This window comes from Anarrhichthys ocellatus, unplaced genomic scaffold (genome assembly GCF_004355925.1).
Source record: "Anarrhichthys ocellatus isolate YVR2014 unplaced genomic scaffold, GSC_Weel_1.0 scaffold8, whole genome shotgun sequence".
NCBI classification, from domain to species: Eukaryota; Metazoa; Chordata; class Actinopteri; order Perciformes; family Anarhichadidae; genus Anarrhichthys; species Anarrhichthys ocellatus.
The window spans coordinates 5,426,983-5,443,907 of record NW_022280038.1 but is presented as its reverse complement, the minus strand read 5'-3'; the positions used below and the strand labels follow the sequence as shown (position 1 = coordinate 5,443,907).

General features: G+C 41.6%; 2 protein-coding genes across 2 annotated transcripts; one reads left to right on the top strand and one right to left on the bottom strand.

The window, feature by feature from the left end:
• Positions 1 to 30: 30 nt before the first annotated feature.
• On the top strand, positions 31 to 11,287 carry myef2 (myelin expression factor 2). Its single transcript, XM_031848668.1, has 17 exons — positions 31 to 213; positions 931 to 1,133; positions 1,867 to 1,919; positions 2,907 to 2,914; positions 3,016 to 3,109; positions 3,378 to 3,569; positions 3,656 to 3,809; positions 3,919 to 3,968; positions 4,052 to 4,112; positions 4,965 to 5,084; positions 5,441 to 5,485; positions 5,584 to 5,679; positions 5,811 to 5,906; positions 6,098 to 6,157; positions 7,533 to 7,717; positions 8,167 to 8,218; positions 8,413 to 11,287. Exons 1-17 carry the CDS (start codon positions 104 to 106, stop codon positions 8,574 to 8,576), a joined length of 1,743 nt encoding a protein of 580 aa, XP_031704528.1. The 5' UTR covers positions 31 to 103; the 3' UTR covers positions 8,577 to 11,287.
• slc24a5 (solute carrier family 24 member 5) lies at positions 9,226 to 15,600 on the bottom strand. Its single transcript, XM_031848669.1, has 9 exons — positions 15,333 to 15,600; positions 14,812 to 14,991; positions 13,953 to 14,036; positions 13,605 to 13,708; positions 13,366 to 13,466; positions 11,933 to 12,216; positions 11,638 to 11,844; positions 10,475 to 10,576; positions 9,226 to 9,923 (listed from the first exon to the last, which is right to left on the bottom strand). Exons 1-9 carry the CDS (start codon positions 15,490 to 15,492, stop codon positions 9,601 to 9,603), a joined length of 1,545 nt encoding a protein of 514 aa, XP_031704529.1. The 5' UTR covers positions 15,493 to 15,600; the 3' UTR covers positions 9,226 to 9,600.
• Positions 15,601 to 16,925: the final 1,325 nt, after the last annotated feature.

Here is a 16,925-nt window from a genome sequence, read left to right as displayed (position 1 = left end):
TAGAGACTCATATCTCGTGTTGGAGGCACAAGTCTCACGTCACATTTTGAACTGCGTAGGGGACAGGGGCATCTTGCGTTTTGTGGGGAGAACAAACATCACCATGGAAGATGTTGTAATTCTTGATGATGAGCCAAACCAAGAGGGATCGACTGCATCCGTCATGTCCGAATCCGAGGAGGCTTCTGAAGAAACACCCAATGGCATGAAAACGTGCGTGAAAACGATTCATTGTTCTGTCCGCGCCGTCTGTGCAGCCGTTAGCTAAAATGGAGTCCTGTGATGCTAGCTATTGTTAGCCAAGGCGCCTTCAACGTCAGTTGCCAATCATTGTAACCGCAACGTACCCGTGTGATATATGTTGGGTTCGTGGCTTACATGCCGCTTAAGTATGTTGTGTAATTTTTAGCTGGAGAGTCGAGATGCTAATGGCACTGCAAGCTAGTGTTATTGAGCTATGCTAGCTAGCTATAGCATCGTACCTGCCACTCGCATATGTATCCTCTTCACTAGCCAGGCCTACTTGTTTAGTAAAGGTAAAGGTTTTTTTTGTGTGTGCTAAATAATCACCCTATACACTCACACGTTGTCCTAGCACATATTCATATTCCAAGGTTCTTTAAAACAATACAAGTGTTCATATTTTATTATGCTATCTAGTACCTTTTGGTGCATGTGCCCTCAAGGTAAGTAGTGCCTTTAATGTAACAATTGTAGAGTTGCTCCATTTATTCTTTATTAATGAAAAAAAACAAAGGAGTATGTCAATATTTTCAAAAAGCACATTACCACCATAAATGCAAAACGCATAATATGACCAATTAATAATACGTTCACTGGTCTTTTATTTGCATTTGATGTCCATGTGATCCCCGACTGTTTTTGAGATAGGCTGCTGTTGTCTGACTTGTAGCTTTATGCATTTTGTAGGGATGCTGAGGAAACTAAGCTTCCCGAAGAAAAGCATGACTCTAAAGAGAAGTCCTCTGGGAGCAGAAGAGGGAGCCGCTTCCATCCCTACAAAGACAAACATGGTGGAGAAAAGAAGGGTGGTCATAGGAACCGGGTTTTCATCAGCAATATCCCCTATGATATGAAGTGGCAGGCAATTAAAGATCTAATGCGTGAGAAAGGTAATGTCCCCAGTGATGGGGATGGCGTCTCCCTTCTCTCTCTAAGTCTTTAGCCGATAAGTTCTTGACCCTTTTTTCCCTTTCTTACCAGGTGTTGCATCCTGCTTCTAGCAATAGTCAATTAGTTTGTAGCTTTCTCTGGATGTACTTCTCGCACATAGTAGGGAACCAACATAGTGTGATACTAGGTTATCGGTGTTTTAATACATTTTTTTTTGGATGGACACCAATTTAGTTTGGGCTGATATTGTCTGTGAGAAATGGAAGATGAACTTAGTTACATTGTCACTTGTTTTATGGCATTGTTAGCTCCAAAATGTAACCTCAAACCAGTCGTAGAATTGATTGTTGAATGATTTTGTTGCATCTGTTGCAAGGTGAATCTTGACTATATCCATGAAAATATTGTAATGTTTTACTTTCTGAATTACGGGGTCTCAAGAGGCCTTTTTCAAAAAGCTCAAAGGACAGCTTAAAACTCAACTGCCATGAATGGAATCTGTTGACAAACTGATCATGTTGAAGTCTTTTGAATTTCCCAGGTTTAATGTAGCTGTGTTTCTCTCTGGCCTTGGCCTTTGGGTGTCTCAGTCACTGCCCAGAAAGGCATGGTGTTGTCTGGTGGGATGTTGGTCTGGGCTGACTGTTGATCATTAATGGGACATCTCCGGCGACTTGGTGACTCAAATTACTTTTGTTCTTTTGGTATTTTTCCTTTGTATGTCTCATGTAGTTGGTGAGGTTACATACGTGGAGCTCTTTAAGGATTCAGAAGGAAAGTCAAGGGTAAGTGATGTGGCCAACTTGCTGCACGAGGTTTTAAATGCCCTCAGCAGGCTCTCATTAATCAAGTGCTCTTTTAGGTTCCGATCCTTTGGGTCTTACTAAGTTACTGAACTGGAGAGACTGTGGGTTGTGTTTAGAGCCTGATAGTTGGCTAATGATTGATACTCATTTGAAAGGGAGATGTCCTGTTGATTTTGGAAAAGTAGCCTAATGAACTCATCTAAGAGTGCACTTTTGCTTTTGTTGTTGTTATTTCAATTGGTGTAAAAGTTTGTTTGTTTGGCCATTTTCCAAAGGGAAATGTGGGTTGTGTGATTTGTCTCATTGATTGACCCTCATGTCTCAAAATCTTATTTTACAATTTTGTTATATGGCACAGCTCTCACTTCAAAGGAACAAAATAGTCTTGACTGATCCTGCAGTGCCTTTTTTAATTATGTTTTCATATTGAATGGCAAAATGCATACATGTAAAGATGGACCACGCCATTTCTCTTTATTGCAGTGGTGAAACTGGTCAATCCTAAACAATGTACGAAATACATTTGTTAATGCAGTTTTTTAAAATTTGCTACCATGGTATTTGTGTCCAGTTCAAAACATCAAAATGTTTCACATAAATTACAATGCATAGGTATCTGTTGGTGGCAAATGTTTTAACCAAAACTTAAAAAAAAAACATAAACCATTGTTTTATTATTTTTAAAAGTATTAATTTTCAACGTTGTTTGCAATAATGATTGAAAAAATGTACTCTTATGAGCCTTTTAGTCTTTGCAGTAGATTTAAACACCAAACACCAAAAACCTGTTGGCTCAAGCTCACGGGCAAAATATGGCCGACATGCACTGTAGAAAATACTAAAAGCATGTTGATGTATTAGATTCATAATGTTCAACTGCTTTGTCTTGATTTTAACTGTATTGTGTTCACTCCCTCGACTTTGGATGTGTGTGTGACCTGGACTCCCATGATGCCCCCTGGTTAGGGTTGTGGGTAAGACGCTACCTTATTCTCATGAACATAGAACCTCTTTTTTTAAATTATTTCACACGTGCATAGAGTCATCTTTTGCCCCTGTTTTCCTGATTCAATAGTGTGGTGGAGTTCAAAGATGAGGAGTTTGTGAAGAAGGCGATAGAAACTATGAATAAGCATGACTTGAGTGGAAGGCCCCTAAACATCAAGGAGGTGAGAGCAAATTATGGTCAAATGATTACAGCAAAACTTTGATTATACTGTTTTCTTTAACTACTTGTTTTGGTTTCAAGATGTAAATCACTATATAGACTTCACTATATAAAATTTGTCTCAGACTAGTGGCGGGTATACAGTTGTGTTTCAGTGTTACTGTCTTATGTTGTGGCTCAGATTTGAAGAAGTAAATAATCCCAACGCAAACATCTGTCATGTTACTGTACACTGAACTTCTGTCAATTTTACTGTATTTTCTGATAAGGACCCTGATGGGGAACATGCTCGGCGTGTGCTACAGCGCATGGGAGGAGGACAGCAGGGGGGTCATGGGCAGGACATGGGGCCTGGTGGGATGAACATCCCGCCCTCCATTACCAACAACCCCAACATCCCACCTGACGTCATCCATGCACTGCAGGCCGGACGACTGGGCACCACGGTGTTTGTGGCCAATGTGAGTCCATACTGTAAACCATATCCAAATCTAGCTGGTGATGATTGTTCATGCTTATTAAAAATAGCACTGTGTGTGTTTCACAGCTGGATTTCAAGGTGGGCTGGAAGAAGCTGAAGGAGGTGTTTGGCATGGCGGGCTTGGTGAAACGAGCAGATGTAAAGGAGGATAAAGATGGCAAGAGCCGCGGGATGGGAACTGTGACTTTCGAGCAGTCACTCGAGGCTGTGCAGGCAATATGTATCCTTCAGAGTTGCTCACACACAAAAAAGAAGAAAGATAACAGAAAATGCACACAAAGTAATGATTTGTATATTTACCGTGGCCTTCTTCTTGACTCTGGACTCAGCCATGTTCAATGGACAGATGCTGTTTGACAGGCAGATGCACGTTAAAATGGTATGTTGATTTTAGTTCTTATGTAATTTAAGATGAAGAGGCTGTGCAAATGAATTTTAACAGTTGTTTATGTGGCTTCATAGGATGAGAAATCTGTTCCTCTTGAGGATTTCCGCCAAGTGGAGAAAACACCTCAGTTACCTCGTGAGTACTCTGTTTTCATCCCGTCAGTTGTTGATATCAAACTCCATAGTAATAAACTCAGTGTAAGATGTATGATACCCGCTGGGAACATATTGCATATGATGTTATCTGTCAACTGCAGGCTGCTTCACACGTAAAGGCACGATAAAAGAAGTAGCGGTTGCGACTACAGTTATATTTAAATACTTGTATCGGAGGCAAATTCCTTGGCATGTCTTTAAAAGGCCAGGTTGTTTGTTGTATAAAATAACGTCTCGTACATACAGTAATAAAACAGTTTTTATAGATTGAACATCTGCCCATTGTGTTGTATTGTATTGTATTTTTATGTTAAAGATTAATCTCTTTGAAGTAGTAGTTGTTGTCTCGTGAAAGTGCTTGTATTAAAAGGCCTGTTAGAGTTTCAGCAGGTTCCCATGATATATATAGATGTATAGATATAGCGCTTGTTTATTAATGGAATGGACAGGTCTGAAGTCTGCACTGAAAGTAAAGACTTGCTGCACCAGAACAGGATGTGGAGATACTGAATATTATGACACATAGGTGAATAAACAACATCTGGTCTACCCAACAGCAATGTCTGTGTACCTTTGATGTTAAATAGGCCTGAGCAGTTCATCCTCCATTCTTGATAGTTGGTGCTTTCTGATGCAGTAAAGGAGCATAAAGATATGTCTTGGCATATTTCGACTTTGTATTAACTGCATAATATTCTCAATGAATGTCTGCATAGTTGGTGTTGGGTATATTAGGTATATATTATTTTATGTTATGTAATCCCCTCTTATTTGTGCTAGTGAATCCCATAGTTCAAACTGTCATCTCTTTTCTTGTGTACTTTGTGTGTAGGGGGTCTAGGTGGTATTGGCATGGGACTGGGACCCGGAGGGCAGCCTATAAACGCCAACCGTCAGAGCGGTGGTGGTGCTGCAGGAGGAGGAGGAGGCATGGGCTCGATAGGGCCTGGAGGTCAGTTCTGTTTGTGCAGAAATGCTTACATATCCTAGAAACATCACATCCTATGTTGTCTCTACAGACAAATGTTTATCAAAGAGAATCGGATGCCTCTCCACTAGCTGGTCAACACATGAGCATCAAAAGGCAGCTGTTTTGAACATTATTCTGTAATTAATATGTTGGCAACCAGCCTACCAGCTGATATACAGGACAACCTTACTAGGTTTTTCTGATGTGACTGGCGACATGCTCTGTACAGTGTTTGACAATCAGGCTACACCCTGTACCTTTCCAGGGATATATATTGGATATAAATGGATGCAGTACAGTGTTTTACATGGCCTGACTGATGTTATCTTTTGCCATAGGTATGGAAGCCCAAGGCTATGGTGGAATGAACAGACTTGGAGGAGGTAAGGCTTTTACTACTTCTGATTTTGTCCTGTGAAAAAACATCTTTTTGTGGAGGCAAGGAGAGATTACTGTTCAAACTAAGTGCTGCTTTTGACAGGAATGAGTGGTGGTGGGGGCTTTGGGGGCATGGACAGTATGGGCAACATGGGTGGCTTTGGAGGGAGAGACATGGCGCCAGGTGGCCGGATGGGAGGTGAGTGAGCGTGATCACTCATACTAGTTAGAGATGAGGCTCAGCTGTGGGATGTTGTACTGTAAACAATGAGAGGCACCGTTGGGTTATTGGTAACTTAAGGCTAAGGTTACTTTTCTTTCTGTGTTGAGATATGTACCGGTCAGGAATGGGTGGGATGGATCGTGACTTTGGCCACACCGACATGCCAATGAATCGAGGATTTGGCGACTCTTTTGGAGGAATGGGTAAGTGATACTCTGACAACCCTGAATCCTCTCATCATTGCACTGCAGACACAGTGGAGGTTATGCATGTTCCTCTGTGTAGCTTGGGTTTGAGTTATGATGAGATTTAGGGGTTGCTTTTTGTGTACGGGCTGATGTGAAATCGTTGAGCTGTGGTCTAATCTACACCGACTTGCCTTCTCTTCCTTTAGGTGGAGGATTTGGAGGCAGCATGAGCAGTGGTGGCATGGGGCACATGGGGACTGGAATAGGTATTAAGATATTACATCTACAGCGTTTCTAAATATGTTAAATCAATTTTAGTGGTGTGTATCAATACTTTGATTTTATTTTTTATATTTTTACAAAACGAGTCAATTCCTCCCCTATACTGTAGATAACTATTAGCTTTGGAGGCACTTGTAAGCTACATTCAGTTAGCTCTCTATTACTGTTGACATCTGAAAGTTATTAGCCATTACCATTTTATAGTCTTTTGACAGTTTATACGGCCGATCGTGTAAAAGGAGGAATGAGTGTTTGTGTACCGTGATGTATAAAGTCATAAAGTGTCAGGCCTTGCTGTATAAGTGATGGTAACAAGGAGGCCCAATAGACTCCTTCAATCAGGTGACCTCAGTCAAAGCATTAGCTTGAAGTCCCTGAACAATGATGAATGATGCAGACTGAAGTAGGATCAACAGATCTATGTTACATACTTGTGTGGAGCCAGACATAATATTTATAACATGTCTTCTAATTTATAGTTTTAGTCTATATTGAAAAGATTCTTGGCCGCCAACGACTAGCACAAGTAGTGCTCTGACCGTTATTATTATTATTATTATTATTATTATTGCCATTAAGCACGGCGCTCCAGGCAGGGTTTGCCATTTTCTAAATTTGTGTACAAATGCAGCCAAGATAACAGAATAACCCCATAAACCTTCACACACATCAGACTTGTCCATTATAACGCGGTTTGTCGGATGGCGTATCGGTGAGAGCGCTGTTGTTTCTTGATATGTCATTATTTTTGACGCGTCATACCGTAAAATGAATATTGAAATACCGTTGGATTGATACGGGCCTTTAATGAGCTTCATCTACATTTTTTTTTTTTTGGTTTTTCTTTCTTTCTTTGATCATTGTACAATTTCAGTAAAAACAAACCCGCAGATTTGTGGTCCTGTGTGTGTTCACGTTGTGCAGCTCTTCATCTCCTTCCATTTGTCCATCGATTGTATTGTTGTCTTATCTCACTGTGAATGGCACACCTGTTTCAGAGCCATGAGAACAGTGATGTAATTGGCCATTTATTTATTAATCACCACACCCTCCGATTTGTTCTCCACTTCAGCCGGCCCTTTTGCACTTTGCACTGCTGCACGTACATGAACATGAACCAAAATAGCAGGTGCACACCGTTTGTGTGCTCAGATGCCACTGCTTTGCACTTGTTGTGTGATTACAATCATGCTAACGGAGTTGTACAGAAAAAAACGAAATTGAGTGTTGAAGAAACTTTGTGTTGAAGATGGTGAAAGGAATCATTGTAATGATTAATGAATGGATGTTTCGATATGCCGGTATTAAAATATTCAGTATATTAGATTAAATAGCTCTGTGATGTGTGTTAAATTGCAGGTGGTGGAATGGGAAACATGTCGATGGACCGGATGGGGTCCAGCTTTGACCGCATGGGCATGTCAGGAATGGACATGAGCCGCGGCTTTGGCGGCTATGGAGGTGGTGGGCCGAGTCACATGGGTGGAGGCATGTCTGACCGAGGCTCTGGGTCCAAAGCTGGCTGTCAGATCTTTGTGCGAAATGTAAGTGTGGATTATGTGAGAACTTTGCTCGTATAGAAGTGTCTTTATATATTATGATTGGAGTTACAGAGCCATCTCAAAGACCTTCCCACTTATTTAATGACCGTTCCATTGATAGATGCATTTCCTCTATGCTTTGAGGCCCCAGTATTGATTACGGTTTTAAAGGGAAACAGCCCGAGCGTGCCGTGCATTAATATAAATGCTAATGATGCTGTGAATTAGTTCATGATTGGTGTGCTTTAGATGAATGAAATGGTGCTGTAGTTCACAGGAAGGTTTTAACTGTTGGCATGTTTTCCCGTTGAGTCAGACTCTTAATGTTGTATTGGTACTATAAGCGTTATTAATGCACTCATCTTATTAATTGCATCTTGTACCAGTTTTGCAAAGCCTCAAATATGTTAATGTTCATAAATGTATTAACTGTGTACGTTTGTGCGTTGCAGCTGTCCTATGATCTGACTTGGCAAAAGCTGAAGGAGAAGTTCAGTCAATGCGGTACGTCCTTTTTGTTTCGTATGAATTCAATCTTTATTGCTAAATTTATGAGCCGCTCAAAGACCTCCCTCTGACACTTTATCACGAATGGTCTTTGGACCAGAATGCCCAAATTTCCGGTTTAACATTCATCAACACTTGGTGAAACGTTGTGGTTTTGGAATGCACTCATGGCTCGTTCTTGTCTACTGCAGGCCAGGTAATGTTCGCAGAGATCAAGATGGAGAACGGGAAGTCAAAGGGCTGTGGAACAGTGAGATTTGACTGTCCAGATAGTGCTGAGAAGGCCTGCAGGATGATGAATGGAACCAAGATCAATGGCCGAGAGGTGGACGTCCGTATCGATCGGAACGCCTAAATCTTTTGTAGAAGTCACGCTAACACACTTCCACATTCAGCCCTTTTGCCAATGATCTTTTGTTTTGTTTTAAAAACACAATTATTTCATATCTCCATGTGTCCACTGTTTTTTGTTTTGTTTATATATACTACATAGTTCTTATCTTTTGTTTTGTAAACCCCTTTTAATTTGACGTTTATTTGGACAAATAAACTTTTTAATTTTTAAACCTGGTGGTTTTTCTGTTTTCCATCATTGCTCAACACTGCCGTGCAGTGGCCTCTTGAAAAGTGGCAGTTTGCACATTAACCGCAGAGGGTGGAATAAAGTGAGAACAGAATGGACGGATGTTATCAGGCTTGGACTCTTGACACTTATCACAGGAAGCTATTTAAATTGCCAGAACTCCCAAGTGTTGTGGTATTTTTTTTGTTTCAGTAGAACAAGATAGTCCATTTACAATGTTTTACTTTTTAGTTAGAAGACAAGTGGAAAGTTTTTTTTGTTTGTTTTGTTTTTTACTAATTTTATAACTTTGAAAGCCATTAAGACTTGCTCATAAAAGCTTATCAGTTCAGTGTTGTGTAGACCGGGCCTCTTTTCACCCACTTCAAAAGGACAAGGCCAAATAAGCTTAGTTGACACCTTTTATTACTTGACTCTGACTCTTCAGTTCTGGATTTATTTGAACTCAGCAGTCACTCCTGGGACGGCCCATTTTCTGTTTTTGGGCCTTGAGTAAGAAGAACAATTGCAGAACATGATAATGGGTCTTAGTTGTATGATGATGAGGCAGGCCTGGATCTGACAGGCACACACAAGAGAATGATCTTTGGCACACTTCCACCTTAAGTTAAATATATATATTTATATATATGAATTGAGATCATCCTCTTCATGAGATGTGACCAGCACACGTCTTCTATGGCACAATATCTTATTGTGTGAGCGGGACCACATTTCCTTAGACTTCACAGTTTTGGGAAGTGTTTTGGGGCTGCTGTTTGAGTCAATGTGGCTTCAGTCCTGGTGAGGTCAGATCTCAGTCACTGCACAATCTTATGGGATTATTCCCAATGATCCCCAGCTCGTAGAGGATGGACAGAGTGGCAAAGACGATGTAGCAGAAGAGAGAAACGAGTCCCAACTTCCAGTCCAACTTCCATCCGTTAATGTGAACGGATACAAAGAGGAAGACGATGGAAAGGAGGAGCGTGGCGGAAATGAAGACCAGTCCAGTGCTGTTGACCTCTACAGGGTTGTTGGTGTCCACAAAGACAGTTTTGATGAACCAAGGCAGGCCCAGGCACAGCATGTCGAAAACATTAGAGCCCACAATGTTGGACATGGCCATGTCGGCTTTCCCTGATAAACAGAAAACATGTTTACAGACTGGATTTAGGTCTCACTAAGACAATATAAGTATTTTTAACTTGTCATGTTCTATAATGGCTGCTGGAAAAGTGAGTCAGCAAAGTGAATGAGTAATCAATAGTTCCCACTTAGATGTCTTTCAGCAAGAGCGCAGTGCCCAACTATATGTAGAAGGAACTTGGGAAGCACATTATTCTTAATTTTGATAATCGTTTAGTTATGGCTGGCGTCAAAGTATGGGCGACTGAGAGCAGGTCGTCCACTAATTGGTAGATCGGTGGGTCGAACCCCAGCTTCTCCAGTCTGCATAACAAAGTGTCCTTGGGCAAAATAATGAACCCAAAATTGCTGTGATTGAGCATTTAAACTAGATCTGGATGAGCAGTTTGGCACCTTGTATGGCAAACTCTGCCTTCAGTGTATCAACGTAATGTAAATTGCTTTGAAAAGTTATATAAATGGAAGTCAATTTTACCATCTTAACAAACTGTATTCAGGATGGCTGTGAATTGCAACTGATAAAACGTGACACTGATGTTTACCTTCTCTGGCCACCATCACACTGGCTACGGTGTCGGGTATACTGGTTCCAGCAGCAAGGAGAGTGAGTCCCATAACTGTTTCAGGGATGCCAAGGGTCTCGCCTGTGTAAACATAATACAAACCCACAATCAAAGTCCACATCCAACAACATCAAGCTAGCTATGGGGTGAGAACAGCAGCTGATCTTTACTGTAGCTAGAGGGTTAAGAAATAATCACTAGAGGCAGGCCTGTAGCAGGATTTTAGAAATACTGAGGTCACAAGACCAAATTCCACAAGCGGAACCACGCCCACCTAAGAAAATTTCAATAAGTCCCTAACTTGACTCCACAAGGTGTACTTTTTAAGTACTGTACATTTTTTATTCTACGCTTGTGGTGGTCGTGCAATCGAGACTACTTACTTCCTTTAATTTTAATTTTATTGATTTTTTTTCAGCCAAACTGCCAAATTCAGTCTAACAATATTTGAACAAGTCTTACAAAATCCAACAGGTGTAATGTTTGTAATCTTTAAATCCACTATAAACCACCCGAATTTCCAGACACATTACAGAGGACACAACCTAGCAGCTATAACTCTGGTTGGAGGCCATTGTGAAGGAAACAAATATTTACAGTTAGTCCAGATATTCTGAACCAACATCCTCAATGGCACAATGTATGCTTGAGTTGTACCTGCTCAGTCCCATGCCTGCTGCTCTTTCATAAGACTAAACTCTCCTTCCATGTGAGCCGGTCTGACGACTATGGGATAATAATCTCATTATACTCCAGTAGACCTACCACCGTCACATGATGAAGATACCCCTTTTGGCCTGATCCTCGGTCAGTTTTATGTTGTTGGACCAGTGCCTGTGGGTACGTCTGTACGTACACCGCTCACATGACTGTTTCCTTCAGGGTGAAGCAGGCTGTAATCCTGGTTATGAACATGGCCCACTGGAGCTACAATAACCCCCCTCTTAACTTTCCAGGACAATGGCATCTCAGGAATTAGCCAGCAGACCAACATGTGATTCTCTGCAAATCTGACATTTTTTCTCACAAGTTTCAAACACTTGTGATCAACAAAGGCTCTATAACGTGGTGCATTAGATGTACACCTGCAACTAAACTGAAACCACTGACAGAAAAACAGAAAGTTAAAACAATGATCTCACCGACAACAGTGACCATCCACACCATTATGTACGTGAAAGCTGAGATCCAGACCGCTGACATGAGGAAGGTTATCATGAACCATCCCTTCCAGAACCTTCTCCTGCAGTCAGGGATGGTCAGGAAAAGCAGAGTGATGATGGGCAGAGACAGAACCCAGAGGATCCGCTTCAGGTCGCTCTCCGGCACGGCAAACACACTTTTATGCTCTGCTTGAATGCAAGCAGACGAACCTGCTATGAGCGGATTTGTAACGCGTCATACTGGAAAACAGTGCACGAAGAAGACGTGTTTTACCTTCAGGAATCTCGTTGAGGCCATGCAGGCTGAGGGACAGGTGAGAGTATCCCGAGTCGTCCTGGAAGATCCCGCTGTCTGTCCTGGAGCGACTGTGAACTCGCAGACTGGTTTCGTCGCTCCAGCCCATCAGAGGCTGCGTCTCAGTCTTCTCACCTGATCCTTTACCCAGACAGGTGCAGCAAGGGCTCAGCTTCCTCAGGACAAACTCACTGATGCGAAGGTCAAAGCACAGAACCACGATGTAGACGGCATAGACCAGCAGCAGACACGCAGCGTCATACCTGTAAACAAAACGCTTTGAACCCTGGCATTCGTTCTTCACCTTGGGGACAGATGTGAGTGGTGAATAAAGTCCCAAGACCTGCTTCAGCGAATGGAACTTGGCCATAAGTGATAACACCTGAGCTTCAAGTTCAATTTGCTGAAGAGGGCGGTCAAAAGCTCTGGCAATATCTAATCAAATTCACCTTGCTTAAAAGATGATTTTTTAAATATATTTTCAATTGTGAAAATCAATAGATTGAAGGTGCTATATACGACATTGGGAGTATTTCTACTGCCGCTCAACGTCTCGACATAGCGACGGCTGAACCGGTGGCTCGCAGCTAACAGTGCTAACAGTGTTTACCTCAGGGGGAACCCAAGGGTGGGGTGCTAAGCTTCTGTGACAACGCCATTACAGCTGTAACCGCAGCATTGCAGCAGCCGTGAGCTAGCCAGTGGGTCACGCTCACGTGCACGAATATGCACTAAAAGCACACGCGGTATGTCAACAAGGAAGAGGGAGAGTGATTTCATTATCTGTTCCGGGTAGATTTACTTAACTATATTTTAACATAGCAAATAGTTGTTTGCTTCTATATTAATGCTCTGAATGTTGAATTTAGCATCTTTAAGGGGATTACTTTGGCAGTTCTTCCTAAAAAAATGGTCTTGTTTCTATTACTAGACCTCTTCTTCACACCAATATATTGTGTTTAGCCATGTTTTGGTTACTATTTAGTACAGTTTTAATATACTCTTTTTATATATATCTTACAACACATATATGTGGTTCCAATTTTATGAAACTCCATATCTTGACAATAGAAAAGCTGTGCTGTTTTTAAGCTAATACTGTGTCTCACTGTGCTATCACCAAAGGTAAGTAATACACATGGAAATCTTTCATAAACAAGGACTGCTACTGGTGCTGTGTTTATGATGTGTTATTGTCTTATTCAAGGAACATTTATTGCGTTGTACTGTCAGTGTAATAAATGTCAGTGAGTCACAGTACTGTACTGCTCGTACTTGGTTGGAGATCAGTTTTCATTTGTTCCTTTTAGTGTCACAAGATGCAATAAATAGCTGTATCTGACTTCGGCTTTTACGGCCACCTTACATGTCAGTGCTGTAAGGTCTGAAGATCAACCAGATCTTGAACTCACCAGTACACCTTGTTATCAGAAATGATGGCAATAACAGCAGAAACACTGATGGCATATGCCAGGCAGTCCCTGAACAGTGGCCAACAGGTGAGGCGCCCGGCCTGATAAAGGAAACAAAAATACATGTTGTATAAGCTTATACAACACAGCGCACAATGATTCTTCCGCTTTGACCCAGTAAAGGTGCCGCTCTTACATGTAGTTAACCTTTGCGAGTGTGTGCGTGTGTCATAATGTACCAGAGGGGCCAAGAGTCCACATGCTGCGCAGATTCCAAGCAGGTTGTAGACCGCTGATCCCACAATGGTGCTGACCCCGATGTCTCCCTTTGTCACGAACACACCTGACACAAATAAAGGCACGTCTTAGCTTTGAGGACAGGGACAATGTGGAAGCATTGAGGAAAAAGCAAGAGGACATGTCTGGAGAGCAAATAAAGAGCTGAGAGGACGTCCTGATCAAAGGCCACAGTCTATTTCTATTCCCAAAGGGTGGCGGAGTCACAGTACATCGGGTTGTGAGGGGACACAGTGACAGTGACCACGCATGGTGGTGTCACCATCAACATTGTAGTAATGCATAATTACCCAGAAAGGCTGTGACCAGCTCAGGTGCAGAACTCCCAGCTGCCATAAATGTGGCTCCTGCTACATCCTGAGACAGTCCCAGGCCTGAGAGAGACACATGAAACACCAAGAGTACGTGACAATTTACATGGTGTGTACAAAATAATAGAAACACCTGATTATACACAGTCCAATGCAACAATAGCACAAACAACCTCTAATAAGACCAGGGAATGAAAACTGATGCTTCATGCCTGTAATATGTATTTTAGGGCTTTGGTAATGCATTTTGTACTAGTATGTTATGTTGTTTATTAGTGACGTTTACAGCTTGTTTACAATCATTCCATCATTCAATCAAGAAAGAATTCTGAATATTTGCTGGTTCCAGCTTCTAAAATGTGAGCATTTGCTGCTTTTCTCAGTTTCAAATCATTTTGAACTGACTATATTTCGGTTTTGGTCTGTTGGTCAATCAAAACAAGACATTTGAAGACATCCCCTTGGGCTCTAACTTGTGTTGGGCATTTTTCACTATTTTGTGAGACTTTTCATCGGCCAAATGATTAACTGATTCATTGGAAAAAAAAATAGACAGATTAATAGATGATGAAATAATCGTTAGTTCATTTGAATGGAAACACCATTTCCTTTTATTAAAATCCAACTGAAAACACTGTTCAATCAGTTAAACAAACTGACATTTACTAAATCTGTCCACATATTTAGTTAGGCTTTTTCTTAAGAGCCCTACAATATCTGTGCACCCTAATCCTTTGCCTGTAGTAGTAATCTTGTAAACCCTCATTATTCCCATAATCACAGTATATCACAGCATTACAGTTCATGTGATGATGCAATGCAATGATGTGCCACTCACGGTCACTGATCACTTCTAAGGAAGGCAGAAAGTAATCGTCGCAGATTATTGCGACAGCCAGAAGCATGTAGAAAATAAGCATGAAATAAATAACGAGGCCTCCATCCTTCCTCTCCTGCACCGTGAAGAAGCCGTCAGGAAACTCGGAGGACGGTGGTGAGATGCATTCTGTCTCATTCTCTGAAACAGCAGGACACACACACACACACACACACACACATCACTGACAAACAAACCAGCCTGTTGATGGAGCAGCCTACTGCTCCGAGATTGTTTGAGCGCTTAATGGCAGTTACACGGTACTTTCATGCCAATAAGACATGAGGATTACAGAGCAAACACTGTCACAGTTGCTGAACCACAAACGATCACTCACACTTTGTAAAAACACCAAATTGTGACATTTGTAATGACACACTAAAACAGATTAGAATAATGAAACAAATGTATTTAAAAGTTTGGGAGATTGAAAAACACACAATAATAAAATAAGCAAAATCACACACAATGATGATTCTTACCAAGAGCCCGACGCACCCTGGTAGAATGGGTTTCCTGAGCTGTTTTTGCTGTGAATGATACAAGATGAACCGCGCAATATAAAAATATTACGAATCCTAAAAAGTAAGGTATAAAATCTTTCCTCTTTTTCTTCAGAGCTGCAGGCCTAATGTTATTCATGGTCACTGGAGTCAATGCAGTGAAACTAGCAAGTATTCCAAGGAGTCATATGTTTCTCTACTCTATAACAAGCTTGCAAAAAAAAGGTTAAATGTTGGCTGAAGCTGCTTGAAGGTGCTGCATCTAACACTACACTATGACTACAAGCTGCAGAGAGAGATTATTGGGGCGAGAAAGCATCTTTTAAGGCCTGGCGCTACCAAGAATAGGGGGGGGGGGGTATCACGAGTTGCAGTCATTCCACTCGACTTGAACACGCTCCAGCCCTGAGGCACATCAGGGGTGCAGCCATTCATGATGAAACCCACTTTAACACACGTCTTTGATTGTGGGAAAGTACTTTCTTTTCTTCCTGGTAACAGAAATGTATGTAGGGAGCTCTGCAGGTCAGACAGCAATGCTTTGATGCTTATGAGTTATACTTTACCTTCATGTTTATTAGAGGCTACAAAGAGATACCAAAAAAGTATATTTTTATTGTTGGTATAGGCCTCTGACAGGGTTTAGCAAAAGCCATAATTTTCAGTTACTATAAAACGAGGAATAAATACAACAATATAGTATGTGTGTGTGTGTGTGACAAAGGGATCGGAGCTTTCATCAGCAGACGATCAGACATCTGTAGATCTATGTCAATATAGATGAAGAGAGATGTATTGGTTTCGGGGTTAGAACTGTAACGAATCGCATTTAGGCTACTCTCTACACTGTGACGTTTTTAGTTATTAAAAAAATTGTAATTAATAAAACAAAAAGCTAAAGATAAGAAATATATCAAGTATTACTTGCTGCATTTCAAGTGGTATTCAATACAGACTAGAATAAAAACTAAAATAAAAAGATTGCAGCAGAAATAAACATGTTTACAGCCTGGTACCAGAGATAATTGCTACAACGGAACAAGGGGTACATTTTTATACAACTCACAGGTTTAAATTATATTTCAATTTAGGCCGCTTTGAGTGACAGATGGGTGCCGCTAGCTGTCACCTTTGAGTCACCTGGACCCGCCTCAACGCCACCGACGATCCACCTCTTTGCCCATTTTTTGGGGGGAGGATCAGCCGAGAGGGTGTAACGTCATTGCCAAGATGGCGACGGCCGGACAGGAGCCACCCGGCTAAAACCAAAATGTAAACTTCACAAACACACCGGCTCTTCAGAAACCAACGGTTGACGTCACTGGACCTGTGTCCACGCTGTATACAGTCCACGTTAAACAGTTTGCATAGATTCATTTAAGCAGTCATTTTAATCCACCACCAGGCCCGCGCGCCAAGTGACCCAAATGAAACACACCTAGCACGTCGCCTGAGCCACAGGTGCATACTGGTTATACTGGGACAGAGACGCTGCGTGGACTGGTAACAGGCCTACTGGGACAGGGAGGCCAGGGTGGACTGGTGGTATTGTGCACTGAGAAGATTGAGGAG

Coding starts and splice junctions, on each gene's coding strand:
- myef2 (XM_031848668.1), top strand. CDS start 104: ATGGAAGATGTTGTAATTCTTGATGATGAGCCAAACCAAGAGGGATCG. Junction 3,570..3,655: donor CCACGGTGTTTGTGGCCAAT/GTGAGTCCATAC, acceptor TGTGTTTCACAG/CTGGATTTCAAGGTGGGCTG. Junction 5,680..5,810: donor GCCAGGTGGCCGGATGGGAG/GTGAGTGAGCGT, acceptor TTCTGTGTTGAG/ATATGTACCGGTCAGGAATG.
- slc24a5 (XM_031848669.1), bottom strand. CDS start 15,492: ATGAATAACATTAGGCCTGCAGCTCTGAAGAAAAAGAGGAAAGATTTT. Junction 13,467..13,604: donor GTGGACTCTTGGCCCCTCTG/GTACATTATGAC, acceptor TTCCTTTATCAG/GCCGGGCGCCTCACCTGTTG. Junction 10,577..11,637: donor GTGGATGGTCACTGTTGTCG/GTGAGATCATTG, acceptor ATGTTTACACAG/GCGAGACCCTTGGCATCCCT.